The 26,240-nt window shown below is 35.7% G+C and overlaps 4 protein-coding genes across 4 annotated transcripts in view; 2 read left to right on the top strand and 2 right to left on the bottom strand.

The window, feature by feature from the left end:
* The first annotated feature begins 2,982 nt into the window (after positions 1 to 2,982).
* Positions 2,983 to 13,807, top strand: LOC108774855 (uncharacterized). Its single transcript, XM_018541064.1, has 7 exons — positions 2,983 to 3,095; positions 4,380 to 4,569; positions 9,662 to 9,978; positions 10,661 to 12,201; positions 12,314 to 12,712; positions 12,983 to 13,365; positions 13,454 to 13,807. The coding sequence occupies exons 1-7, from the start codon at positions 2,983 to 2,985 to the stop codon at positions 13,805 to 13,807; spliced, it is 3,297 nt and encodes a 1,098-aa protein (XP_018396566.1).
* Positions 13,808 to 14,158: 351 nt separating this feature from the next.
* LOC108774846 (protein HGH1 homolog) lies at positions 14,159 to 16,892 on the bottom strand. Its single transcript, XM_018541054.1, has 7 exons — positions 16,726 to 16,892; positions 16,428 to 16,640; positions 16,117 to 16,165; positions 15,081 to 15,314; positions 14,735 to 15,019; positions 14,497 to 14,658; positions 14,159 to 14,408 (listed from the first exon to the last, which is right to left on the bottom strand). The coding sequence occupies exons 1-7, from the start codon at positions 16,808 to 16,810 to the stop codon at positions 14,303 to 14,305; spliced, it is 1,134 nt and encodes a 377-aa protein (XP_018396556.1). The 5' UTR covers positions 16,811 to 16,892; the 3' UTR covers positions 14,159 to 14,302.
* Positions 16,893 to 17,157: 265 nt separating this feature from the next.
* LOC108774860 (coiled-coil domain-containing protein 86) lies at positions 17,158 to 18,287 on the top strand. Its single transcript, XM_018541068.1, has 3 exons — positions 17,158 to 17,453; positions 17,912 to 18,116; positions 18,207 to 18,287. The coding sequence occupies exons 1-3, from the start codon at positions 17,365 to 17,367 to the stop codon at positions 18,285 to 18,287; spliced, it is 375 nt and encodes a 124-aa protein (XP_018396570.1). The 5' UTR covers positions 17,158 to 17,364.
* A 108-nt stretch (positions 18,288 to 18,395) lies between these two features.
* The window catches only part of LOC108774822 (Fanconi anemia group J protein homolog), a 47,572-nt gene continuing 39,727 nt past the window's right edge, over positions 18,396 to 26,240 (bottom strand). The window contains exons 5-16 of the mRNA XM_018541030.1: positions 21,417 to 21,522; positions 21,237 to 21,335; positions 21,081 to 21,174; positions 20,753 to 20,959; positions 20,466 to 20,595; positions 20,305 to 20,408; positions 19,845 to 20,138; positions 19,458 to 19,772; positions 19,034 to 19,366; positions 18,720 to 18,919; positions 18,603 to 18,654; positions 18,396 to 18,531 (exon numbers count right to left, since the gene is read on the bottom strand). Coding sequence (XP_018396532.1) covers positions 18,406 to 18,531; positions 18,603 to 18,654; positions 18,720 to 18,919; positions 19,034 to 19,366; positions 19,458 to 19,772; positions 19,845 to 20,138; positions 20,305 to 20,408; positions 20,466 to 20,595; positions 20,753 to 20,959; positions 21,081 to 21,174; positions 21,237 to 21,335; positions 21,417 to 21,522 — 2,060 coding nt within the window. The 3' untranslated portion in view covers positions 18,396 to 18,405. The remainder of the gene's footprint in view (positions 18,532 to 18,602; positions 18,655 to 18,719; positions 18,920 to 19,033; positions 19,367 to 19,457; positions 19,773 to 19,844; positions 20,139 to 20,304; positions 20,409 to 20,465; positions 20,596 to 20,752; positions 20,960 to 21,080; positions 21,175 to 21,236; positions 21,336 to 21,416; positions 21,523 to 26,240) is intronic.

Raw genomic sequence — 26,240 nt, forward strand, 5'->3', positions numbered from 1 at the left:
GTCTCTCCGGGCAGATGGGGATTATAAGATTTTATTTCCTGCGCGATATTTTCCCGTCCGCCCTGTGATTCCGCCAATGTTTTCGCCTGCGAATCTCGCATCCTCGCGCAGCGCTTTTGTAATTATCTCATCTAATTTTTCAAACGTCATCCCAACTCAATGCGCAGTCATAGACTGTTAATAACGTCAATCAAGTAGATTCGTGCTGCTGCAGTGATTACGATAGCGTGCTAACTGAAAACTGGGTCACCGGCATCAAGAAGCTCACCTGCGGTTATTATTTAGGGTCGGCTTCAGGCGATGAGCAAGGAGGCAGTCTCTCCTCACAAGCGATCTCACGACATAATGAGTGGCAACGCACATTTTAAGCCATATAAAGCGAAAATTGAATGTCCGATGCTATTTGCGATGAGTAGAGCGCGGAGAGAAAACTTCCGTTTCGATTAAATAAGGCGTTGCATGCGGTTGCAAGCCCTGTTAACCATTCTGTTAATTATTCCGCTACTAATTATTATCGTAACGCAGTTTCTTCTTTTTTTTTTTTTTCTTTTTAAATACCATCGATGCCGTTGCTCCGATCAACTGTGACCAATCGCAATTACAACACTGTTTAGTAGTAAATTCCATCGTATAACGATCGCGAACGGTCAGCACGTGAGGTCAGCACGCGTTTAGATTCACGAGAGGGGCATGCATTGACAGTTATTCCAGGTTGCGTGCGTAATCTCAGAGCCCAGTCTTCAACATTGACACCTTTCGGCTACCGACCGGACCGCCACATCCAGCTGGTCCATAACTGTAAAGCCTAACTGTGAGCAGTCGTATAGACATCGCACAACAGCTAGCTTTGCACGTGCGACTGATATTTTCATCACAAAAGTACATCTTTTCAATAATATAAAATTTACAATTTGAAACTTTTGCATAGCAGTCTAAAATGTTAACTTTTTGTGTATTAAATGTAAAAAACGAATAAATTAGAAAATAAAGGACTCTTTATGTAAAAATAATAATTAACCATAGATGAAGGACGATTAGAGACAAATCATAAAATGAAAATAATAAAACGGTTATAACATTAAGTATGTATAATAATAAAATTTTTTTAAAATACATCGAACTAAAACTTAAAACTAAAACAATATATTTAGCAGCTTATGACATAAATTTAATAAAAAAATTTATGTCATAAGCGGCTAAATACATATTGTTTTAGTTTTAAGTGTTAGTTCGATGTATTTTTAAAAAATTTTATTACATACTTAATGTTATAACCGCTTTATTATTTTCATTTTATGATTTGACTCTATAATCGTCCTTCATCTATGCTTAATTATTAAATGTGAATACATTTAATTTATTATAAATTGTATTAATTATGTATTAATTAATATTATTAATTACATTGTATATTGTATCAAATTTGAAGAATGTAACAAAAATCAGGCCAAAGACGAGCAAAACAAAGGTTATTATAAAAATTAATAAAATTTAATGTATCGATATATTAAAATTATCGAAATCAATTTCGACTTATAACAGTAGTCTTCTTCAGTTACATATAAGTTGCATAGAAGAGAGTAAAACGTTAACAATAATCGTTGAATTTATTATATTTGCAATGACCAGAAGAAAAGCAAATTGTTCGTCATTTGTCGTCACTTCGTGAAAAATTAAATAATAAAAGTGATCCTGTATATACATTACGTACATAACATATATATTTGTAATCATTTTGAACTGAGCGCCGAAATTTTACTGGACTTAAAAACGCGTCTATTAAAATAATATCACAATTAAATTTTGATACTCAATAGGAATCTGTTTAAAAAATCTTAATATATATGCTGGAAATTTGTAAATAAATTTATTGCGAAAAATATTACCTCAGCCGGTAGTTGAACTCAGATCTCTAGCATTTCGTGCGAGATAATACAAGATATAAATAAAATATGATCACTATGCTCTTCTACAAGGAGAAAATCATTTTAAAAACTGTAATGAATATTTTGTGAATTCGTTGAAACTGACTTCGCACTCGGACGACAGCACCGTTTTCTCGAGAGTTATTAAAAAACACCGCGCATACTACCTTAATGAAGAAATGCGTACAATTTCAATTGCCGGTGAAATCCGTGGCAGGGGATAAACACGCAATTTTTCTATATACATATATATATATATATATTCTCGTGAATAACAGTTTTTACAATTTCTAATTTACGGGACCTTGCTATCGATTCAACGCAAAGGAGTAAAGTATTCTTTGGTACTTTAATTTGCATTTATATGCAATAAAAAAAAACTTTTATCGCTTAATACATTGACCAGTACATCATTCGTAACTTTTACATAATCGCGATATCACGTGCAAACACATTCAAAACGCTGCAGCCGCAATCAACCGTTTGTCACGCATCGATGATCATGAGCTTATTATTCACATTTTCCTTTTGTCCCGATCTCTGATCACTTTTACCGTTGCTCGTACATATCTCGTGTGTGTGGAAGCATCGAGGTTAACCCGGTCCTGCGCGATTTTAATTATTCACGCATCGCCTAGTACTCGCATAAATTTAACGCACCGCGACGTCGCGTCGCTGCGGTAATGAGCGCCGCGAATGCTACATGCGATGAAAGCCGAAGGACCTGTGCGTGTGTGTGGTCCTAAGAACTTTTTCTTTGAAATCATTAGTATCGCGTATTCGGGTCATTCGAGAAACCTTGACTAACTTCCACAAGGTTGTTAGAACAAGCGATAATCACCACGTACGGAGTTCTTATACTATAGATACGATCGATAAAAAAAAAATAGCGTCCGCAGTTATGTCACCACAGCTATAATAATTCTCTTCTAATTGAGGTCAACGTTAATAATAAAGTGCATTTTCTTTTCAGAACGAATGACGTCAGATAACACAATAGAAAAACCATTTGCAAATGCACGCATCTCGAACGGATTGCGAAACGTTCAAATAAAACATGTCGACTTTAGGGATATCTCACTACGAGGATGGATTTCGATTGGGTGGACCACCATCGGAATGTTCCCTCAGGAGCAAAGCGCAGATCGACGCACTATTTGAAGACTCCAGGTAAATCAAATTTATTATAATAAATTTTATTGTAATTACATTTGATCAGTTTTAACGCATAAGGAAATAACATTAATCTTACAATTTTTTTTGTTTTTTATCTTTAATAAAAAGTTTAATCACTCGGAAAGAACAGTTTTGTTGAAATATCTAAAAGATTAGCTAAATACAAATCTGAAAATAATTTTGTTGTGTTACAAAATAATTACGTAGGATGCTTATTAAGATGGTTGCATATAAAATATGATTATTCTAAAACTGAATGTAATAGTTAAATTATAATAATTGCATTCAATTTTTAAGATAATAATTAATTATAATAACTATAAACATTGTAGTTAATTTTGATATTAACTATACATGTTTGTTGATAGAACTGTTATATTAATATTATAGCAGTAAGTAATAATTTATAGATCAAACGAACTTACCAAGTGAAGTTCGATCATAATTATGCCGATGGGTCTTGTCCGGAGGCATAATCATAATTATGATAATATGTGATTATATATGAATATTATATAGAAGCATAAAAAGCAAAGACATTTCTTTCAGTGCAGAATGTCAAATTTTTTTGCAGCTTTATGTTTGAGTTTTCTACATAATTATTTTAATGGTTCAACGAAATTATTTTTAAATCTAGTCAAATTTTCAAATACATCAGCAAAATTGTTTTCTCCGTGTACTGGATTGGAGGAAAAGTTTTGCGGTATTTTATTAGCTCAAAATTGTATATTATACATTTAACAAATTATATCATTCGATACAACAAAGTTTTTAATTGCAGTACAATGATTTTTAATGGAGTTATGAATAATTAAAATCAAAATGTTTTTTTAGTTAATTCGCAAATAACTCAGGAATAAAAAATCATATACAGGAGCATTTTGTAAAAACAAATTTTTAGGGAAAACTTTAAACTTTCACGTTATAGTTGAAATTCTTTGCAAATTCTTTTTTGGTACATGACGGACTCACAAAGTGAGAAGAAAAATTTCCCTTTTTTCAGTTTGTAGTTTTCTGTATACAAAAATTATCAGATTCACATGAATTAAAAAATTAAATAAAATCTTTTGAAAGTAGAGATTTCAAGCTTGAAAATCTTTTTCTTAAATTTAAATTTCATTCATTTTTGACAAAGACATTGTATATAGTATAATTTTGAGCTAACAAAAACCGCAGAACTTTCCCCGCAACCCAATATATTTGCTCAATTAGAGCATAAGACGTCTTACGCTACTCCCCTTTCTTATTTCTTATTAATAAATCTCTATTAAATCACAGATCCATCTGCAGTTCGATGTTGGGAGGGTGGTACGCCGGATTGTCGGTCGTGATCCCGAGCAACCACAACGATGCGAACGAGGAACAGAAGAGGGTGAACAGTGCGGTCCATGCACGTATCGAGGCGATGTTCGCCTCGGTGGAGGCCGAAAGTGGAACGCCCGGTGAATGTGCCGCTGCAATCTTGCCGGTAATGACACAAATAATTATGCACGTGGAGCATTTGCGAGAGAGGCCCGCATGCCACTTTTGCTTGAGCATCGTCGGGGGATTCAGGTTCGGGAATCTCGCGGAGATTAAATCGTACATACATAGCGGGAACGTGTGCGCCTGCATTTTCACTTATGTTAATTATGTTGCACACGTCCTCTCTCATTCGAAAAGTCTCGCAAATCGGCGTAGCCGAACGTGATCGTTTCGTTTCCGCTCTCTAAGGGATTCTGCAAAGAAAAAGCAATTTAGTGATCTGAAGTATCTACTAAGATTTCAGCCGGATACAAATCAGAAAATGATTTTGTCGAATTATCAAAATCATTATGTTGAATGCTCAACTAATTGCTAGAATATAAAAATTTTGATAACATTACTCTCATCATGCTTGAGTTATCTATAAGATTATTTTAATGTTCCAACAACATTATTTTCAAATTTGTATCTAGTAACATTTTTTAATATTTCAGCAAAATCGTTCTTTCCGTGTAGTTATCGCGATGAAAGATTCACCTACTTCGTCAGTGAACGTGACCTCGCGGGCGCGCTTAATTTTACATTTCAGAGTCGAAATTAAAGCAACTGCAACATTTCGCGAAAAGAAAACGTTGAAACACTTAAAGAAATATTAATCTGAAGAAAATAAAATATAGGAATCGAGAAACGCACGAAAAATAGATGCATTTGGATCTAGTTTCTCCTTTGAGCAAAAATACATTCTAATATATGCATCTCTTTCTCGATTACAATTAATTATAATAGTTTATTCGCCAATTCGCTTTTCTCATTTCATCTCAAAAATCCAAGTCGTCTTACAGGTTTCGTTCTTCATTCGATTCTTCATCGAAGATCTCAGACTTGAAATTGGTGAAAAGCTTCGTGAAAAGAAGCACGTCGGATAGTATCCATTTTCCACCTCAGGAATCTCGCTTAGAATCACCCTAACAATCGTGATGATTCCGTGTCAGAAATAAAATTGAGATCGACGTATAATTACTCGCGAGCTGGTTGCTCGTTAGAAAGGAAAGAATCGTTCAGTGATCTTTTAAAGAGCAATGTATACTATATATACAGATAGATAGATAGAATTGTAAAAATTAGGAGAGAAAGCAAATTATATATCTCCGAGATCTTTTATATCTAACTTAAAAGAGAGATGGTATCAAATCCTTTGAAGTTTAATCGGTCTTGCACAGCAGAATTAATTTTTTTGACATGTTAATTAATTCATACATTAGTACGTTTATTTAACTGATAATATCACTTTAATTAAGGTTTCTTAATAGACTGTAATGCGCGATATAAAAATACTTTTAATAAGCGAAGAAAACGTTTTCATAATATTTCATATTACAAATAGATTTGCAGTAAGCCTTATAATTTAGAAATTATAATAGTATAAATACAATGTTACAATAGATTTATAAATAGTCAATTACGTTGCAGAATCTTATAATTAGAATACAGTTAATTAATGCATTCTCCAAGAGACCTTGAGTACTTTCATACATAAAAATTCGATCTGATCTACATTCAACATGCATATAACATGTTGCAATATTACAATTGCTATTCTTTCGCGTACGTGTCCTGATTCGCGGAAAAGGGTCGCGAAAAGTCCACCAACTTTCCTCGGGGCGTCGATCCGGAATTTTTAATCGTCACTTTCATTCCGTTCACGATTCGCAAAGCGTGACGGACTTCCATAAACTATTCGGAGCGCTGAAAAATTCTCCTTCAGTTGTTACGCCGGTATGCGGATTCTTTATCGCCGCGCCAACACGATATCCCGTTTTATGGGCTCCGCCGCATTGTTTCGCCTCGCTTCACACACTTTGAGCGGAGTTCACGAAAGAAGCTACTGATCAATCAATACAGTTACATCAGAGAATCCGATGAGAGGATCCGTTTAGGCGTGACATTTGATCAGAACAACCCGACGGCAGTTTGTTGCAGTCAAAAACATTAACTATTTTTTTTTTCTAGTGCTCCTATAATAATATTATAGGAACACTATTTTTTTCCAAATCACACCTCCCTCTACATAACTTGTATCTTGAATTTCATCTTGTAGATATTTATGTTATAATTCTATAACAAAATCTAACATTATTTTTTAATCCTATGTAAAGACGATTCAAATTTTATGTACATTACGAGATATACTACATGGGCTGAAAAGTTCCGGGATTTTTAATGAAAACAAGCGTTTTTTGGGAAAAGTTATATTTATTCAATAATGTCAATATTATATTATATTGTTAAGAACATCAATCTTCTATTTTATCTTCGTAATAAATTTTTTTAAAAATTTGACATATAAGATTAGATTTAATGTTTGACTCTTATGCCCTTTATTCATTTTTAAATTTATTTATTAACAAGAGTCCTTTATACAGAATTTTATTATATTTATTCCTCAACATAGTTGCCTTTGAGGGCGATACACTTGGTATAGCGATTTTCCAACATTTCGATGCCCTTTCTGTAGTACGAAACGCCCAAGCCTTCGAAATACTCCTTGATTTTCGCGATGACTTCCTCAATCGATCTGAATATCTTTCCCTGGAGCCACAGCTTGAGGTTTGAGAACATATAATTGTCGCTGGGGGCCAAGTCTGGACAATACGGTGGGTGAGCAACCAATTCGAATTGGTCCAATTTGGCCATCGCTTTCAAGGACGTGTGTGACGGTACGTTATAGTGATGGTACAGAACTTTTTTCTTAATCATATCGGGATGGGGCCGTTTTTTCTTTATTGCATCGTTCAGTTTGTCCAATAACGCTGCATAATACTCTCCCGTAACTGTTCTTCCCTTCGGCAGGAAATCGATGAAGATCATGCCATGCACATCCCAAAAAACGGAGACCATAAACTTCCCGGCCGAGCGTTGGTATTTTGGCCACCTTGGTCGGCTTTCGTGGCTTTCCAGCCACTCTGCAGACTGCCTATTGAACTCAGGCGTTTGGTAATGGATCCACGTTTCATTCATCGTCGCAAAATATCGAAAATAGTCCGCTCGATTACGCTGCAACAACGCCAAACCGGCCGTTGAATAATCAACACGCTGCTGTTTTTGGTCGACGGTCAGCAAACGCGGCACCCATTGTGCCGATAGCGTTTTCATCTTCAAAATATCGTGCAAAATGTATCGCGCCTGTTCTTTTGAGATGTCTACGACCTCAGCTAACTCGTGCAACTTCATTTTACAATCACTCAAAACGATTCGATACACTTGCTTTACGATTTCCGCATTCGTAGCCTCTTCGGTGTTTGTACGATCCATTTCAAATTCACTAAACCACCGATAAACTGTTGTTCTCGAAGGAGCAGATGTGGAATAACATTTCTGCAACCATTGCGATGATTGTTCAGATGCTTTTCCCATCAAAAAACGATGTTTGATCAAGACGCGATATTCCTGTTCTTCCATTTTTTTACGAAGCCGAAAGTAGCGTCACTCAAAACAACTGTAGCATGGTATAAAGACTATAAAGCACGGAGTAATTCTTATTAGGAGATTCTTAGGAGATCAAGCTCAAACGGTCGGCCATGAAAAAGATGGGCTCGAAACACGTGGTGTCGGAAAAGTGCTGTATAGAAGAACTGATCCGAGCGCGCCTGTCGGAAAACACGTAGAAACCACTGAACTATATATACACTGGAATGGGCATCTCCGTTGTGAAGCATAGAAAATCGTGGCCGTTTTTGATCAGCCGCCATTTTGGCTTGGTTAGATGCTTCAACGAATTAGAAGCTTTCAGATGCTCATGCGCACTTACGAGAGTTGTTTAGCAGACGTAAATTCTTTATTTCTGTGTGCAAAATGTCAGCAAGATTATCGTGTGTGAGGTTATTTTTGAAGGATTATAAAATCGTGTGTCTATACAAAGCATCAACATGAAATGCTGTGTGCCTGGGATGTAAGCAGGGAAGTAAAAAGGGCATTTCATTTCATTGGTAAGAATTTTTTATTAAATATATCAATTCCTGCATATGTGTTAACGATGTAGAATATGAAGTGTTATTAAAGTTATTTTATTGAATATGAAGTGACATTTTTGTTTATATACCATTCATGTCCATATAGATTTCTATACATCGATCAATACATCGATCGCAACGCGCGCGCGAACGTTTCTGATTCGCTCAATCATCTGACCAAACCAAAATGGCGGCTGATCAAAACGGCCACGAATTTTCCTCGATGCCTATTCCAGTGTATATATATAGTTCAGTGCCAACTCTACACGAGTATGACGTAAGCTTGGACAAAATACGGCAAAGTGGTGGGAATGCGTAGTGGTCTGAAACGAGCATACCCTTGTCTTTATACCATGAACTGTAGCTTGTAAACGAATGGACGAAATGTCATGAAACTTCATACATAAACTAGTGATAGATGTGGATGAGCCTCTCGAAATGAGTAGATAGATAATGTAGTTTATTGGCTTACAGAAGAATTACAGCCATTTTACATCTATTTTTACTATGTTCATTTTCTAGTGGCGCCACCTATTGAAAAATTCCGAAACTTTTCAGCCCATGTAATTATAATGTTTATTAATATATATTCGAGGATAAATATTGAAGCAGCAGCAAATAAATAAGCGACGACGCAATAAAAAATTCCTCAGAGACTAGAGTTTAAAAATGTTCAAATTGTGCAATAAAATTCCCGTTTAACGATTTCACCTGTTTATCTTCGATATTGCCCATCGTGCAAAACAGGTTTCCGCTGCTTTCAGACACGCAAAAAGAATGCGCGCTCTTTTTGTCAAACGCTATTTTTATACATGAACACGTCAGTTTCTCACAATGTAGTTTGAATAAAATGTAGTTTAAATAAAATTTTTTTTTTTAGTAAAGAACGTTATTAACTTCTTATTAAATTTCATTAACTTCTTATTCTCAATAAGCAAATTAAAATGCATATTTCAGATGATAAATGCGGATATATGTCCATGCAGTTGGCCGTATTATTTTTTCTGAGCTTTTCTTTTTCTATTGTAATAAAATTATATGTTTTTTGGAATAATTAAAATATTTCGCACTTTTTTTCACACACAGGTAAAATACATGGGAGCTGCCCCAGTCGGTGGACGCGTGGCGAGCGTGCGGGGTCTTCAGGAACCTCTTCGTCAGCTATTGGAACGCATAGAAGGATGCGTGAGGGCCGAGCTGGAGGTCTCCAGGCGCGGACTAACGTTTCGTACGAGCGAGGTCTGCGAAAAAAACAATCCTTTCCGCAGAATAGCGGTATGGAGTGCGTTGCGGCTTCGATGCAAGAGAATACCTTCGGGCGATGTGCACCACGCCTTCTTACCTCTGGTTGGCGATCAGGATCAAGGACAAACGATGGAAGACAAGCACGCCGATCTCTACAGGTGTGAATATTATTATAATTAATAATATGTACCATAATGTATTGTTATAATTGATCCTTTGAAACTTAAAGATTTATTGCTTATTATTGGGTTGGAGGGAAAATTCTGCGGTATTTTATTAACTAAAAATTGTACGATTATACCATTCGATAGAGTAAAGTTTCAGTTTTAAGAATCTGACTTTTTAATTGCGGTATAATGATTTTTAACGGAGTTATGAGCAATTAAAATCAAAATGTTTCTTTACTTAACCCGCGAATAATTCAGAAACAAAAAATCGTAGGAACATTGTTTGAAAACAAATTTTTAGGAAAAACTTTAAGCTTTTTTTCACGTTAGAGAGTCAAAAATTTTCGCAATTTTTTTTGATACATGACGGACCCACAAAGTGAGAAAAAAAATTCCCTTTTTTCAACATGTAGTTTTCTACATGTAAAAATGACCAAATTCATATAAATTAAAAAATTATAGAAACCTTTTGAAAGCAGAGATTTCAAGCTTTAAAACCTTTTTTAAATTTAAATTTGGTTTATTTTGACAAAGATATTATATATATAATTTTGAGTTAACACAAAACCGTAGAACTTTTCCTCTAACCCAATACATTATAATGTTTAGAATATATTCATATTTTAAAGATCAAATATCTGAAGTAGATTTTTAATCTTGGTCCTATTCTTAGAACAATGCGCGGTTTGAAGAATGAAGTGGAATTCTATCCCCCAATCTTCGCCGTAGTAATGCGACGACCTGGAGCCGCCAGGCTCTTAGAGTGCCACGCGTTCGCTTGTGAATGCGAGGAGGACGCGATAGCAGCCGCGGCCACGTTATATCGCGCTCTTCTCGCCGATCTGGACGCGAACCGACGACGACCTCGTCACACGAATGGTGTCGGATGCGTCAGTTTGGCCTCCGTTGTCTCCAGCGTTCGAGAGCCTAGTCTCAGCAGTAGGATCAGTTGCATGCTACCTCCGCCACCGAGACCAACCGCACCACATCCTGTGAGACCACCCAGAACCAAGAAGACTTCCGTGAGCAGCTCCGTTACTGAGGACGAAGGCGGGAAGCCTAGCTTGCAGAAAATACCACGTAGGAAAAAGAAGAATTCCGACGTGAAAGCGGAAGACATCCTTGAGGCGCGCGGAAGGAGGCGAGACAATGCCAAGAACGAGAAGAGCAATCTGGGACCGAACAATCGAGACATCATATTGTTTAGAAACGAGGAGCTACAAAATTCGAAGAATAAAATGTTTTCCGCTAAAGATCAGAATTCCTTGAGAATCGAGATAGAATCTAGCAAGCTTGATAAAATTTACAGTGCTCCTGATGACGACACGAATGGAATTTATGAGAGACAGTCGAACAAATACGAGAAACTACACAAACGGAATAATCTGAGGAGAGAATCAGCAGATACGAAAGATAACATTTATGGAAGAAATTATGGATCGTACGATTTGAATCGAGCGAATGCCAGGAATTGTGAATTGTATTCTTCCGGAACTGACAGCGTTTTGATATACGATAAAGTCAATAAAATCGAAAGGAAGAACGAGATAAACTCTGCTTACGAGATAGTTGGCAAAAAGAAGGAAAAAAAAATTTACACTCCGCAAATTGAAGATCCCGATAAGATCTACAGTCTCGGTACGGAGGACATTTACACGGGTAAGAACAACAGAAACAGTCAGACAAGATGTTGTCAGGAGGACATCTTCTTCGCAAAGAACATGAAGAATAATGGACACTATCAGTCGCATCACGAACATTCGGATGGTACGATAAACCAACAGAGACGCTCGAGGGACCCGGAGAGGACGCATTCCAGCAAAAGAATCAATCGAACCGTCACCATGGATAAACCGTTGAGAAAAGAATCATTGGAGCCTGATTATTTGTTGAGTACGTCGGAGTGCAATCGTCCTCGGGTGAGAAGACGAAGCAGAGCAGGCAGCGAGCCACCCGTCAGCCACTCGGAGAACGCGAACAGGATCCTGCAGGAGAACGCATTGAAGAGATCGCAGAGCGACGTAGACGTAGATAGAGGAGACCTGATGACGAGGGTTGAGTTACCTAGGAGAGGCAGTTTCCTGACTTCCGGAAGCACTCGAAGAACCAATAACATCAAAGGAGGTACTCCGCTTGGATTCACGGAATTATTTGACGAATTCAGGAATCAGGAGGGCTTGACTAGTGTAGATGACATTTTGGCAGCCATAATAGGTAATAATCTGTAATGTAAAGTACGTTAATAATCTAATTAAATAAAAAGAATGGAATTTAGATCTATAATTATTTTGAAAAGAATTTAGAGCTAATTTTTATAATTTCTCAGATCCGGAAGGTATGTCGTTTAACGATCTAAAGCCGCTCTACAAGGAGTTCTTACTGAAACTAGCCGCAACTTTAACGCAAGATGAATTATATCAGAGATCGGCCAGTATTATGAAGAGACGACGGAGACCACAAAGACGAAGATCAAGCCGTCGATCTTGTTTATTAGGCAGGGCCATAAAGAGATCGGTCTCGAGACTGAAAGGTGGTCCTACGGAGTTTACCTCCGTGATATTCCCGGCTAGGAGATTGAATGATAGCTTTGGCAGTAGTTCGTCATGTGACGTCAGAAATAATCACCGAAATCGTATACTGGCGAGTAGACTCGGTAGAAGAAAATCTTCGCGGAGAACGAGCAAGAACGGAATAGGTCACACGACTTCAGAAGATAGCGATACATGTATGTAGAAATATTGTAATTAAAATTCATTTAATATAATTATCAATTATTATAATTAAAATTCAAATCTTACCTTTTAATTATGTCTCTAGACCTTTGATAGCCTCCTTGTTTCTATATGAAACCAATATAATAATAATAAACCAATAAATACTGATGAAAACATGCAATGAGAACATAATAATAATAATAAAATATTATTGTAAGAATATATATGACAATAAAATATAATTTATATTTATTGATATATAATTATAAAAAACTATGCAGGTAGACGACTCAATCGTAGCATGGGTGCCACCGCAAACAGGAGCAGCAGCGGATACGTGAGCTGCAGCGAATGCAGCTACGACTCCGAGTCGTGTACATGCGTGTCAGCGGATAAGTGTTACTGTTCGTTATCCAGAAGGGTACAGGCTACGCCTGTACCAGGAAACACGGTTGTTTGCGCCTGCGACACTGACAGTTGCTCCGAAAGCAACAAATGTTACTGCGCAAGAAAGCCGATACAGCCGACTATACTGGAGCAACTCAGGCAGAAGGGAATCGTGCCATCGGAGAGCACGCTCAGCAGAGGGGACAGTTCCGAGAGAATCCGAGGTTCGAGACTAGCCGGTAGTCATAATTCATCACGTAACACCGACTTGCTCAAGGTATCTAAGAAATTTGATGTGAATTATTAATCTCATTTTATTTTAATTTTGCACTTATATTAAAACTTGTCTACGAATTTCGTTGCAGAATCGATTATCGCCGGCTTGCGGTAGTTCAGATAACTTGGCCTTAGATTACGATCTCTTCAGTCCAGGAAGAAAATCCCAGCAATCATCCGGTAGCGAGAAAGTCCTCGTGGTCAGCGCCAGAGATACTCAGGGCCGTTTGGTTTACGTTGGTGGTGCGGAACGAGACAAAAAATATTCCTCTCGCGGTAACGGGAGATCCGGAGCGCATCACGAAGCGCTCTCCATAAAAAAAAGCGCAGAGATCGCCGCAGTTTTTGCAGGCGAGAACAATCGTATCTCAAGAAGAGCCAGTAACGCATCGAGCACACGAAGTTCGATTAGTCTCGAAGCTGGACTAGGCTATCTACCTTGATGAAAGTATCCAAGTTATCTCCTACGGTACAATCTTGTATATTTAATATTATGATATACGTGTTCGTGTAACATCTTGCCATTCGCACTATGATCGAAAAAGGATTATTCACGAACATATCGTGATTCAGTTAGTCGTTTCTTGATAAATAATACACAACTACTTATTTGTACCTGTTTTCATCTTGAGAGAGATTTTAGCGCGTAAATTAACAGTAAATAAAAAGTTATTTATATACATTATTTTATAATAATTTTAAAGATTAGTGTTTATTGTAAGCGATAAAGATCAAGTTATATTTGTTTGCTACGCTGGACCTGATAGCTTATTATTAATGATAATATGGGGCAGTGCAATATGAGAAATACGAAGAATCGAATGTATTATAAAAATTACCATTTTTGTGTTCGTTTCTTCATTAGATAAGTATTATGTATACACTGTATGTGCAATACCTATAAAATATTATATGTATTTATAATATAAATTTTTGCACTATGTATTGCTAATAAACTCTTTATCCATTTTATGGAACATCTCTGTGTACTCAGACGGAACTTCTACTTCCTTCAAGTTATCCAAACCGATTTCTTCTTCAGTTCTGTAATAAAAAATACAAATTTCTTTTAAGTAAAAAAATTTACAATTGATTATACGTGGAATTTTATTTTATTATCGCAAGTATTTACTTTATCAAAATATCTACGATATTTTCACATGCCAATAAGCATTTCTTATCCTTTTCCCATTTATGAAGCTCCCTAAGTATGAGATATGTATTTGTTTTTCTCAATATTTCTCTAGCCACTTTTGTTGCACAGAGTTGATTTAATGCTTCTAAAAGCATAAATCTGAAATAACATAATAATAACATTATTATCTTTTTGCATTAATCATGTATCATTCCTCTGTCAATCTATAACTTGCCTTATATCTGGATCAGACTCTCGAGTTTTTGTTTCAGGAAGATATTGCAAATTAATTGGCAATTTAGACATATCTTCGTCATCAAATTCTTCTGGACCAGCAAGTGGTAACAACAGATATGATAATAAATCCACTTTAGGGCTTAGCAACCACATGTGATTTTCTGTGTCAAAAGTGCAATTTTTTAAAGTACCAACAATACCACCTCGTCTAATAAGACTGTCAGAATATTCTGTGAATGGGAAAATCCGTTGAATAACGCATCGCTGTTGATCCATCAAATACCTATGATAAAACACGTGGTATCTACAATATAATTTAATGAAAAAAAAAATAATTAATTTACCTTCTTATATGTGGCGATCGACTTAGATTACAAAAGACAGGTCCAAGATAATGTAAGTTATTGCCTTCAGTATTGTATTGTTTTGCAGTAAATACAGATAATATTTCATCCCAAGAATAACCACTTTGTTCGATAAGTGTTATCATTCTGTCTATTAGATGAAACGGTCTAGTCATATTAGAAAGTATCATACAACATAGATCTGCTACAATATTAGATTTATCCATTATGGCCCTGTAAAAATAACATGTGAAATACTTGATAAAAATAAAATAAAACAACAATAAGTAAACAATACTATATTAATGAAAAAGAAAAAGAGCTATGAGTCAAAAAATTCGTTAAAATATACAATTGTTGCTAAATAAAATTTGTCATATTGTTAAAATTATGTTGTTTAATTAGAAAATAGATAACGTTTCGATCTCTATTAGGTTATTATCAATGTTACAATGATGTTAACCCCATGTTAGAGCCAAGAGATGTTAACATTCGAAATTCAAAATAACATTTTGTATTTCTAAACTTTGAATGTTGGCTCTCATCGCATTGTTCTAATAACGGACAATTTTATAAATCGTACATCGGTACAATTTTATAAGAAACAATTATTAAACGCTTTCACAAACTACATTTATAACTAGACGAATTACATTGTTTTATGGATTCTTACTGGTGTCCGAAATAAATACATCTTCAACTATGCGAGTGAGATTGCACACCTACTTTTATATATATTTTTTCTATTTTTCTATATTTTTTTTATGTTTTTGTAATTTTATAATTTAATAATTTCGAACATTTGTTAATAACTTGCGATTATTGTAACATTAATAATGATCTAATAAAGGTCGAAACGTTTTTCTATTTTAAATGTTATCTATTTTCTAATTAAACTACGTAATTTCAACCATATGACAAATTTTATTTACAAATAATATATTTTAACGAATTTTTTGGCTCGTAGCTCTTTTTCTTTTTCATTATTTTTAAATTTATTGAGCCTTATCACAAATATATTTTAATAATATATTACCTTAGACAAACTTTTATTAAATTTTGACTAGGTTCCTGGATAGTCAAATCTGTCAAAAGTAAAGTATATAAAATATCTATTACAATTTTTGTTTGCCACCATTTAGTAATATATAGAAAAGAATCTCAATTTGTGTAACTATATATTTTATTTTTATAAAATAACCAAATTCTTCTTGTCTTATATTGTCAATATGTCGTCAGATTATCAAAAGTTTGACTGATGGAACAAAAATTTAATACAAATACAATTGATGTTAATTAATTGAATTTGCCATCGATGCACTACTATGTCATTAACATTTTACTTACCAGACTTACTAAACTTGATCTCTGTCGAATTACTTGACTCCGAAATAATCAACATTGCATTAGCTCCTGCTTCATCTGCAGTAACATTTACTAATATCTGTGCAGCACATTTACTGACGACAGAGCAAGAATCTTGTACAAAAGTAACAAGTTGTATCAACGTATCTGGTAGCTTCAACAGGAGTTCCCGGCCATCATCAGTAGTCGTTATATCTGCGTACATTCTGAGTGTTCTGTCGAGGCTTTTGTAAAGTGAATAAACGCGTGGTACTTAGAAAAATATATAAAAATTACATACGGAGCACTTTCTCCAGCGCTGAAGTTTTTATATCGAGTCGGGGATTATGCCTTAAATATACAGACAATGCTTTTAAAGTCTCCATTATTCTTAATACACGTATTTAGTTTTGTAACTGTCAATTTGTTATTTGTTTTGTATGAAAATTCTGGTAGTTCAAACCTTTAAAAATTACATACAGGAAATAATGACTTCAATCATCAACACATGTATCTGTATGAATGAAGTGAAAAGCATGCTGCCATTAGCCCTCTATACTCCATATGTAATATACGCGTATAATATTACCTTCCGAATGAATTATTACTATATGATGGTACATATACCACCTGATAGTAAAGATTAGAGTTTACAGCTTGTGTGTGCTACCAGTTGCGCCAGACTGCCGACCAATGGCGCACTGATCGACGGCTGTAAGCGGGTTGGAAATAGCATCACTGCTCTAGAATATAGAGGTTAGGAAGCCGTATCGTCCTCCTATTCAATATCTGGAGCAATCTGGAGGTGTCTGGAGGCGCGAGCCATTAACAATTAATCAAAGAAGAAGTTGGTTAGAAAGATATAAGCGTATTGCGTGCGTCATACGTACCTTTTTATAAAAGCTGCAAGTGGGTTGGAAATCGCATCACTGCGCCAGAGATGTTGCCTAGTACCGAGAAATGCGAAAGGCAACATATTCCGCGAGGTAAACCAAAATCCGGTAAGATATGGAAGGAAGAAAAAAAGAGGTGAGTTACAATTTCAATAGCAACAATTATTCACAACGTAATTCTTCAATAGTTTTCTTGAAGTGTTATCATTTGAGAAAAAAAATTATGATCTAGCTAGATTTCGATTTCTTCCTAATTTTATTACAGTTGCAATCTTTAGCAAGAAATTGTTAAATCCCCTTTGATACTAATCTCTCTCCACGTTGAAGCTTCATTTTAAAATTCAGTTATTGTTCAAAGTTTTAGTTTTCTTCAATTTTTTTTTTTCCAAGGAGCTTTGCTTAACAACAAAGCTTCAGTATTGAACTATCTAATATCCCATTCATAATATATATAATTATAATATAATTTCAATCAATATATTAAAAAATTTAATGTATTTTTTTTAATTTCTACCAAGTAATAATTAACTATTCCTAACGTTTTGTAAATGAGTACAAAAAAATATAAATTAATGATGCAATGTCCATTTGCAGATTTTCTTCTATAATTAAAACACGTGGAATTCGACAGTCCTTTGCTAAGAAACAAAAGTTGAGAGAAGATCTGAAACGCGTTAAAGAGATGTCAAGGGCAATTAAGGCACAAAAGCAAGCAGAAAAGGAAGCTAAGAAGCAACGAAGGAGAGAAAATTTAAAAAGGGCAGAGGAAAATAGAAAAAAGGGCGAAATTGTTCAAGTTGTAAGTATAATGTTAATGTTATTTTTATAACAAGACAGACATTTATTTATTGAATATATTTTAAAACTCTTGTTGTATCATCATTTTCAGATTAAGAACACTGCAAAAATAAAAAGAATGAAGAAAAAACAATTAAGAATGATTGAGAAGCGAGACACAACTAATATGTAATAACATTAAAAAAATCATGTAAATAGAATACTTGAGTATATAATTATAATTATTTGTTAGACAATTATTTTTGATCAAAAAGATATCTTTATTCAGCTAGATCTCGTTATATATATTTCTATTCTAAAAGAAAATCTTTATTATTTTCTAACAATTCTTCTTTTTCTCCTCTTTCACGTGCAACTTGCAAAACTACAAAATCTTGAAGTTCTAATTCAAGATCGAAAGTCTGGTTACATTTGATCTGTAACATAAGTGAATTATTATAGTACCTACAGATTATACATATAGCTTACTTTGAAAATTGAGACATACATTTGCTTTTACCCATTTTGGTAGATAGTTGATGTTCTGTTCTTGCTCAAATCTATATAAATTATCGTAATGTAATTAAGAGTTTGACTATTTCTAGATATTTATATCTATACATACCTTTTATCTACTAGAAGTACAGCACCCCAATCATTTTTATGTCTGACACAACGACCTATTGCCTGATTTAGCGCCCTAAATGCATTTACGGTATACCACTCGCTACCAGATAGCAATTGTTTAGATTCTTTGAATTTCAAGTTATTATAATCCATTTTCATGCTTATATCACTGCTTTGTAGAAGATACGGTATGCCAATCTAATAGACGTAAAGATATAATATTAGAAATATTGTGTGTATATTATATGTATAATATGGACATACGTGTGATATATACATATCGATAAAATTAATATTAAAAATATTCCTTACTGATAATACGCAACGAGCCTCATTGTCACTGAAATCCATTCCTTCTGCTACTTTTGCTCTAAAAACTGCAAAGAAGATAGCTCCGCATGCTGTTCGATACGATTCAGACGACGATCTTTCAATTTCACTACGATACTCTTTCATGACTGGATTTAACTCTCTTTCATATTTTGGCTCCACAAAAATTGTCTTCAATTCGGAGAGTTTGTCCCACGTGCCATTATTCCTCCATCTGTTGTGTATAGTGGTCATTGCCTTGTAGGACGAAAAGAAACATAGTACACCATATGGTACCGCGTCACATACTTGAAGAACCAAATTACCGAGTTCGTCCTGTTAAAATGATAATTGTTCACTGCACTCGCATACATATAGCGTTAATGTAAAGCTAAAATAAAAGCATTAACAATCCGTTTCTCCTTACCTGAAAATCCCAGGTATTCACCTGAGCGTACGTAGCTTTTAAAGGTTTTTTATTAGGTCCTTGTGCTATGTATCTTATATATAACTGATTCTTTGGTATAATATGGTCAGGATTGATTATATGTGGGAATTTTGTCCCAAGTTCGCTTTGAAACGATATAGTCGGCGTCAAAGTACCTGACGCGAGTATCACAGAACGAACTTCATGAGCCAAAGGCGCAAAAACTATAGCTGGATTCATGCATTTCATTGTCATGGTTCGTACTTTGGTTAACTTTCTGGATGTCGATGAGATCCAGTCATCTGCTTCGTTTACCTGATAAAAAATGGTTACATGAGATTCGATACAATTAGATCATAATTACACAGACGAATTACTCAGCCATACCTTTTCAATAAATTCGTTCGTTTCTATGATATACATCCTATAATCATCAACCTTATCTGATGTAATCATTTGCATAGCAAAACAGAGATACTCAAGAAGTCTTTTACTTTCTTGAGAAATAGTGGGCTTTATCTTTTTAGGATCATCTTCTTTCAAATTCTGTTTGAAATCTTCTATAGCCATCATACTGGCGCGAAGAACATCAGGAAATCTGGGACATCCCACATTATTTACATCGAGCAATTCTCGGAATACGCTACCAATCCAATGCGTACTAACCATTTCGTTACGATCCTAAAGCATGTACATTTTACTATGACAAGTAAAAATAACAATGATAACTATTTTATAATATATTGATAAGATACGAGATGAAAATTTAAATATATCATAATGATATACAAAATTAATATAAGAACAAAAATTAATTTTTTATTATTTGATAAGTATATATGCTCACATTGTCTTTGACTTCAATGCTATTAAGGAATGTTATGAGATCCGAGAGATATTTGTGTATAATAGTGTAAATATCACTCTTATATTTTAATAAGTCCAATAAATGTTCATTAACGCCATTTTCGAGTTTGCGAATCTTATTTTTTAATAAGACCAATAAATGTTTGCATTCATTAACGGCATTTTCGAGTTTGTCACTTCTGAGATTCACAGTGGCAGCTTCTCGACAAATATCCTCCATATTGTGAGCTTCATCGAGAATTACGATATTACCTCTTAGATGGATTTGCATCTATGTATTTTAATTATATAATTATTAATTACGTCTCGTTAAATATTTAATACTGTAGAAAAGAGTATGCATTTAAAAGATAAAGAAATATTTAAACTGTCTGTATTGATGAAGCATTTTGATATTATTTAGAATTATCTGATTTAGTTTTGCTTACGCTCTCGCGAATTTCCGGATACAGGATATAATTATACGGACAAAAGATGATTTCTGCGCTGGTCATTAAAGTTCTTGAACCGAAATATGGGCAGGCCTGGGTCTTTTCCCCGTGTAATACCAAATCTTCAATATCCCAAGGCGTGTCCATTTCATTAAATATTGTCGGTTTTTTCTTTACACGGTTAAAATATTTGCATTTTTCACCCTACACATATAAATCATGTCGTTACATTATATACCTATATATAATTATTAATATATATATAATATATAACTATTTAATTTTTTACTTCTATGAATACATATAACATAACGTTTATAGAAACCTTTCGAGGATCAAGTAATTCATTACACAATTTGTCTTTGTTCTTATCGGTTTCCTGAATACACGTTTTTTTTCGGCTGCTCAATATAGTCATTCTAGAAAGATCCATTTATTATACATTCGTTTGATAGAACAAATATTTCGCAAGTTGTTTTACCTCTTATATCTGTACGCGGTCTTCTTAAATTCTCGAACTACCTGCTGAAGTTGCCCGTGAGTTCGCGATCCATAAAATATTTTTGGCACTTTCCTTGATCTGTGACAAATAAATATTCAATTTTTTACTATTCAATCTGGACAGATAGAACGTTTGAAATGCTATATTTAACGCACTTACTTGCTTTTGGATAAAGTTTTCTCCAGTAAATCTTTGTCAAAGTATTGCGACGAATTTAAGAAGAAATTTTCATCAGCAGCATCATCATCGTCGTCGTGGATGTTCTCTATTAAATAAGACGATTATTAACCTACTACATTTATAAGAGTTCTTACTGACAAAATAAAAGCAACATTTTTTAAAAGAAATAATAATTTCTCAGAAAACCATTTTTTCGTATATATTTCATCGAGAAAAATCAATTTTATTATCGAATACTGAACTAAAGGCACGAAGTATTTCCTGGCATTGAGGAAATAAACGAGAGGCGAAGAGACGAGCATAAAGGATGTCAAAACATTACGAATGCTGGCACGTGAAAGGGCACGAATCCATTGAACGGGATCAATAGGAAGGTTTAATCCTCTCGTAGCGCTGTGTAGTCTCGACAACAAGCCGGCTACTTGAAGAAGGCATTGAAAAGGAAGCCAATGGAATCGCTCTTTAATCCTTTCGTACAATTTACGGAGCCGTAAAAATAGAAATGACTCTCAATGACATCGAGAGCCGACGAAACGGCGCGGTTTACTCGTAATCGGATTTACAACGGATGAATCTACGGCAAATAAGATTCTGGTATTTCGTCCTTGCGAAACTGGTTTCGAGTTTCGTCCGAATTATCTAGAGATATACACTCTCTGGCTTTTTGCTCCATATTGAAATAAAAAAAAAGAAAAAAACCGTATAGTTATATAAGATGTGCATTACTACATGAGAACGCTCGTAAAAAATCAGATTCTAAAACGTATCGTCACGCGTCGTACTTTGTCTCTATAGCTTATTCTTCTCGTGTAACAATATACGAGAATAAAAGATGCGTTATTTATCCGAGATAATATTACGTCGCTTCACCATGTGTGCAGCCTAATCACGTACGCATACGTATACAACGTAAAGTAGACACTGACATTGCACCATTGCGTCGGACTACCCCCTAATTCCTCCTAGCGTTCTGTTCTGTGCAGACGCGCTACAGCGTGTGCTTCCTTTTTCCCCCCTTTTTTTTTTCCTCTATATACGCGGCCGTGTGTGCACTTCGCTCCGACGACGGCGGTTTCCATCGGCGGGGGTAGAGGGAACGGGTGGTACGGTAGCGCACGGGCAAGGGGGTCTGATTGGCGACGGGGTGAGAAGAGAGGCTAAGACAGGAAAAGCGAGACGGGGCCAATCAGAGCGCGGACTTCGAGGGTGTCGTTGCCAGGCAACGAAACACACCCCAACACCCAAGGGGAGAAAACCCCCGGGGGATACATCATCCAGCGATACAGTCGGCGCTGAAAGTTATCGCACCCTTGAGAGATATAGAGAGGCGGCCTTTTAACCTTGCGAGCCTGAATTATAACACGGATCGTCGAGCGACGCGCTGAATTCGTCAAGCAGAAATTAATTCTAATCTTTTGCAAAAGGATGTTAAATTCGACGTTTTAATTGCGGCCTCTCTCCGATCTCGCAAAAACCTAAGGCAAAAATCGCATTCCGTGATCATTGAGTGATCGAGAATAGCCTATACGTCTCGTGCGAGATTATATTTAACTACTGAATATACGAAGAGACAAATTTCATGCAGGAAGTTCAATACGCGCGCGTCACCTTTTCATATAAAAATCACCGTACTCTTCAAATAAAATAAAATAAAAAAAAAAAAAAGTATCAAGTCGGCACACACAGTCCAATCTAATCGCACAGTTTCGATCCATTCTACGTCCATTCAGGATTACAACATCCAAGCATGAATGAACTCGTTTCACGTCGATCACTCGCGCTTGCCGTTGCATTCCCTCCTCCCCCGCGCAGCCTCAGCTACTCCGCGATCCCTCCCGCGGTACTCGTTCCATCTCTTTCTCCTCTTTCTCTCGTTTCCGCTATATACTGAATAAACAGTTGATTCGCGTACATAAAGGCCGTGATTCTTCCTTTTTTTTTTTTTTTTTATACTCGCTCGCTCGGTGCGCGCTCTTCCAGTCCTATCTATCGCCGCGCACGAATTCGACGTGGACACGAATTTGACTCTTTCACCGCGGCATTAATTAAACCAAATTGTTGTCATTCTACGATCGCTCGACGATCGTTCTACAATTACACACGTTTGTTCCCGTATTTTAAAACCGCGGGCGGCGACACCCCATGAATGGAGCCGCGTTGCGCGTTTACAGAATTGCATTCCGATGCCGTCTTCTACGGATCGTCGTTCCCGATGACAGACACCTTCTGTTTTGCCGCGATGCAGCTGGCATGGCGAACACGGGTCCAGCCGGGTTCAGTTTATTCCAACGCTCCGTCACGTCTCGGAACCCCGAGGAGGTTCTTAAGCTACTTCGACGCCATTGAAATGCGCCGATACTTTGCTTCCAATATATCGAGTATTTGTTTTTACGCGAATACATATATAGAACGTTAAAAAAATCCTATCCCGTAGACAATTCTGAATGTACTCTACTATTATATTAATGATCTTTTTATTGACTTTTTCCAAGAGAGATACTTCGGTATAAATAAAGCTTTCGATACAATTACATATGTTTATACTTCGATATAAGTGCAAATTCATAAATAATATAAACTATTGAATCCATAATATTAAATTATACCCAATTTAAATTGTTTTTAAGCGTTTCTACAAGTCGCCACCACTCCTACTCAATATGTCGTTAATTCAACTCTAAAAATAATTAAATTACATAATTGAGCTCAAGAAATGTGTTAAATCTGACTATCTAGTTTATTATTTAATAAGTGCATACGTTGATATGTTATTATTTACTTAGAAAATAAGCAATTCAACTAGAAAAATAGATGTTTACATTTTGAAGTACATAAATTAAAAATAATAAAATGTTATTTAACTCAAAAGATTGAGTTATTATTGATATTTAATGCCTGTCTCATTTCTAAGATAATTTAAAAAAGAAACAAAATGAATATATACAATAAAACACTAGAATATAAAATAAAGCCTTCTCGCGAAAGAGCCGAGAGTTCTTTTAACTAAGAGACAATTAATTGAAGCATTTATCATCGATAATCGTGAGTTTCTCACGACAGTGAGGGAATTGAATGTCAAGTGCCAATTAGTTCGTGGTTACGACTTGATTTTAGGAAATCGTTGCTAATTGGTCGGGATTGTGGTGCTTCACGAAACTTTGTGGCCAAACGAGACAAAAGCCGCGACGAAGTCCTTCCTAATATCTGCCAATTCCGCGGGATTGTAGGGTGGGCAACTTTATGCCACCAAGAATGTTTGATAAAGGGTATCCCGACAAAAGGAAGATCGTGCGAAGTTTCATCGAGATCGGCTTTTCAATATAATTAGCGAAATTAACGCTGCCGCCACCAACTAACCAATTCCAAATACCGACAGACATTTTTTACGGCGTGGACCATTAAATTCGCGTAACATCGAAACCGCAACTCGCATTTTGAATAAAACGCTGGTGTTCTTTTATTTAATCAATATGGGGAAGTGTTGTTAACCATTAATTATATAGACTACCAATATTGGATGCCAGATTTTCATCGAAGTGATGCTGAGTAAAAAAAGTTGCAACAATTCGTGATATAAAGAATGATACAGAGCTAAGATTTTTAATTCGTACGTGTAAAACATTTTATAATTAAATAAAAAATATACAATATATTCTTTTAAACTATTAAATATTTCGAGGAATATGCGTTTGAATGAGATTATACATATATCATATATTTATTATGTAAAATATAAAAATGTAATTTTACAAACAAAAAAACTTAAATCTTTATAATTTTCATTTCAATGTAAACATATTAAATTTACTCAAATAATGTAATGATTATATAAAAACTAAAAATAAGAACTTACATCATAAGAGATTATATTGTGTTAAATATAAAATTGAGAAGTACCAAAGGTAACAAAAGTTGCAGAAGTAACAAAAATAATAAGAAAAAAAGAAAATAGAGCAAGGGGAGGACGCGAAATTTCTTGTAGAAAAATAAGTAGAAAGATATTATTTAGTCACAACATGATAACTTAAAAAACAATAAAGAGCCTACTATACTATTATACTTTTAAGAAACAATAATTCGAAGATACTGAAGAAAAAAATATCTACTGAAAAATGAATTATGATGGAAGACAAATGAAAAACAAAAAAGGAGAAATACAAATTCCAAAAAACAAAGATTAGCATTTAACTATCTAACAAAGAGGATGAAGAAATGGTGAAGGAAGAGTGAAAAAAAGGAGACAAAAAAGCACACGAGGGGAAAAAGAAGAGACCGTCAAAGAGAGACGCATGAGGATATCGAAAGACTTCTCTTTGGCGACGAGAACGGCAGCGCGAACGACGCGCGCGACGAGGAAGGGGTAGCGAAGTGCCGAGGGATAGGGAATCGGCGTTTGGTTGAGGGGGTTGGACGAGGGTTCGGTCGCCATGGCGACAAGCAGCCCCCGGGACCCTCGCAGCTCGTTGCCGGGGTTGGTCGAAAAGGGTGGCCCAGGGCGTCCGCCGGGCAGGTTAGGCTGGGCACGTAGCCCGAATGTCACTCGGTACAAGGGAACACAAGGATGTCCTTCGGACGCGACGGGGAGCAGAGCGAATGCGACGAAGAGGGTGGCGGCGGCAGTGGGAGGAAGAGGAAAACGAGGAGGAGGACGAGGAGGTGGAGGTGACGGCGGCGGGGAGACCGCCGCGGCCCAAGATGGCCGACGACGCGACACCCACCATGTCAATAACACCCTTCTTCAGCGCAAACCGACCCCTTCCCGACCCGCTCCCACTTCCGGCTACCCCCCTCCCCCCCCCCCCC

The sequence above is a fragment of the Cyphomyrmex costatus genome, unplaced genomic scaffold (assembly GCF_001594065.2).
Source record: "Cyphomyrmex costatus isolate MS0001 unplaced genomic scaffold, Ccosl1.0 scaffold275, whole genome shotgun sequence".
Lineage (NCBI taxonomy): Eukaryota > Metazoa > Arthropoda > Insecta > Hymenoptera > Formicidae > Cyphomyrmex > Cyphomyrmex costatus.

Coding starts and splice junctions, on each gene's coding strand:
- LOC108774855 (XM_018541064.1), top strand. CDS start 2,983: ATGTCGACTTTAGGGATATCTCACTACGAGGATGGATTTCGATTGGGT. Junction 3,096..4,379: donor GCACTATTTGAAGACTCCAG/GTAAATCAAATT, acceptor ATTAAATCACAG/ATCCATCTGCAGTTCGATGT. Junction 9,979..10,660: donor AAGCACGCCGATCTCTACAG/GTGTGAATATTA, acceptor TCCTATTCTTAG/AACAATGCGCGGTTTGAAGA.
- LOC108774846 (XM_018541054.1), bottom strand. CDS start 16,810: ATGGAGACTTTAAAAGCATTGTCTGTATATTTAAGGCATAATCCCCGA. Junction 16,641..16,725: donor AGCGCTGGAGAAAGTGCTCC/GTATGTAATTTT, acceptor GAATGTACGCAG/ATATAACGACTACTGATGAT. Junction 14,659..14,734: donor GAGTCTGATCCAGATATAAG/GCAAGTTATAGA, acceptor ATGTTATTTCAG/ATTTATGCTTTTAGAAGCAT.
- LOC108774860 (XM_018541068.1), top strand. CDS start 17,365: ATGTTGCCTAGTACCGAGAAATGCGAAAGGCAACATATTCCGCGAGGT. Junction 17,454..17,911: donor TGGAAGGAAGAAAAAAAGAG/GTGAGTTACAAT, acceptor GTCCATTTGCAG/ATTTTCTTCTATAATTAAAA. Junction 18,117..18,206: donor AGGGCGAAATTGTTCAAGTT/GTAAGTATAATG, acceptor CATCATTTTCAG/ATTAAGAACACTGCAAAAAT.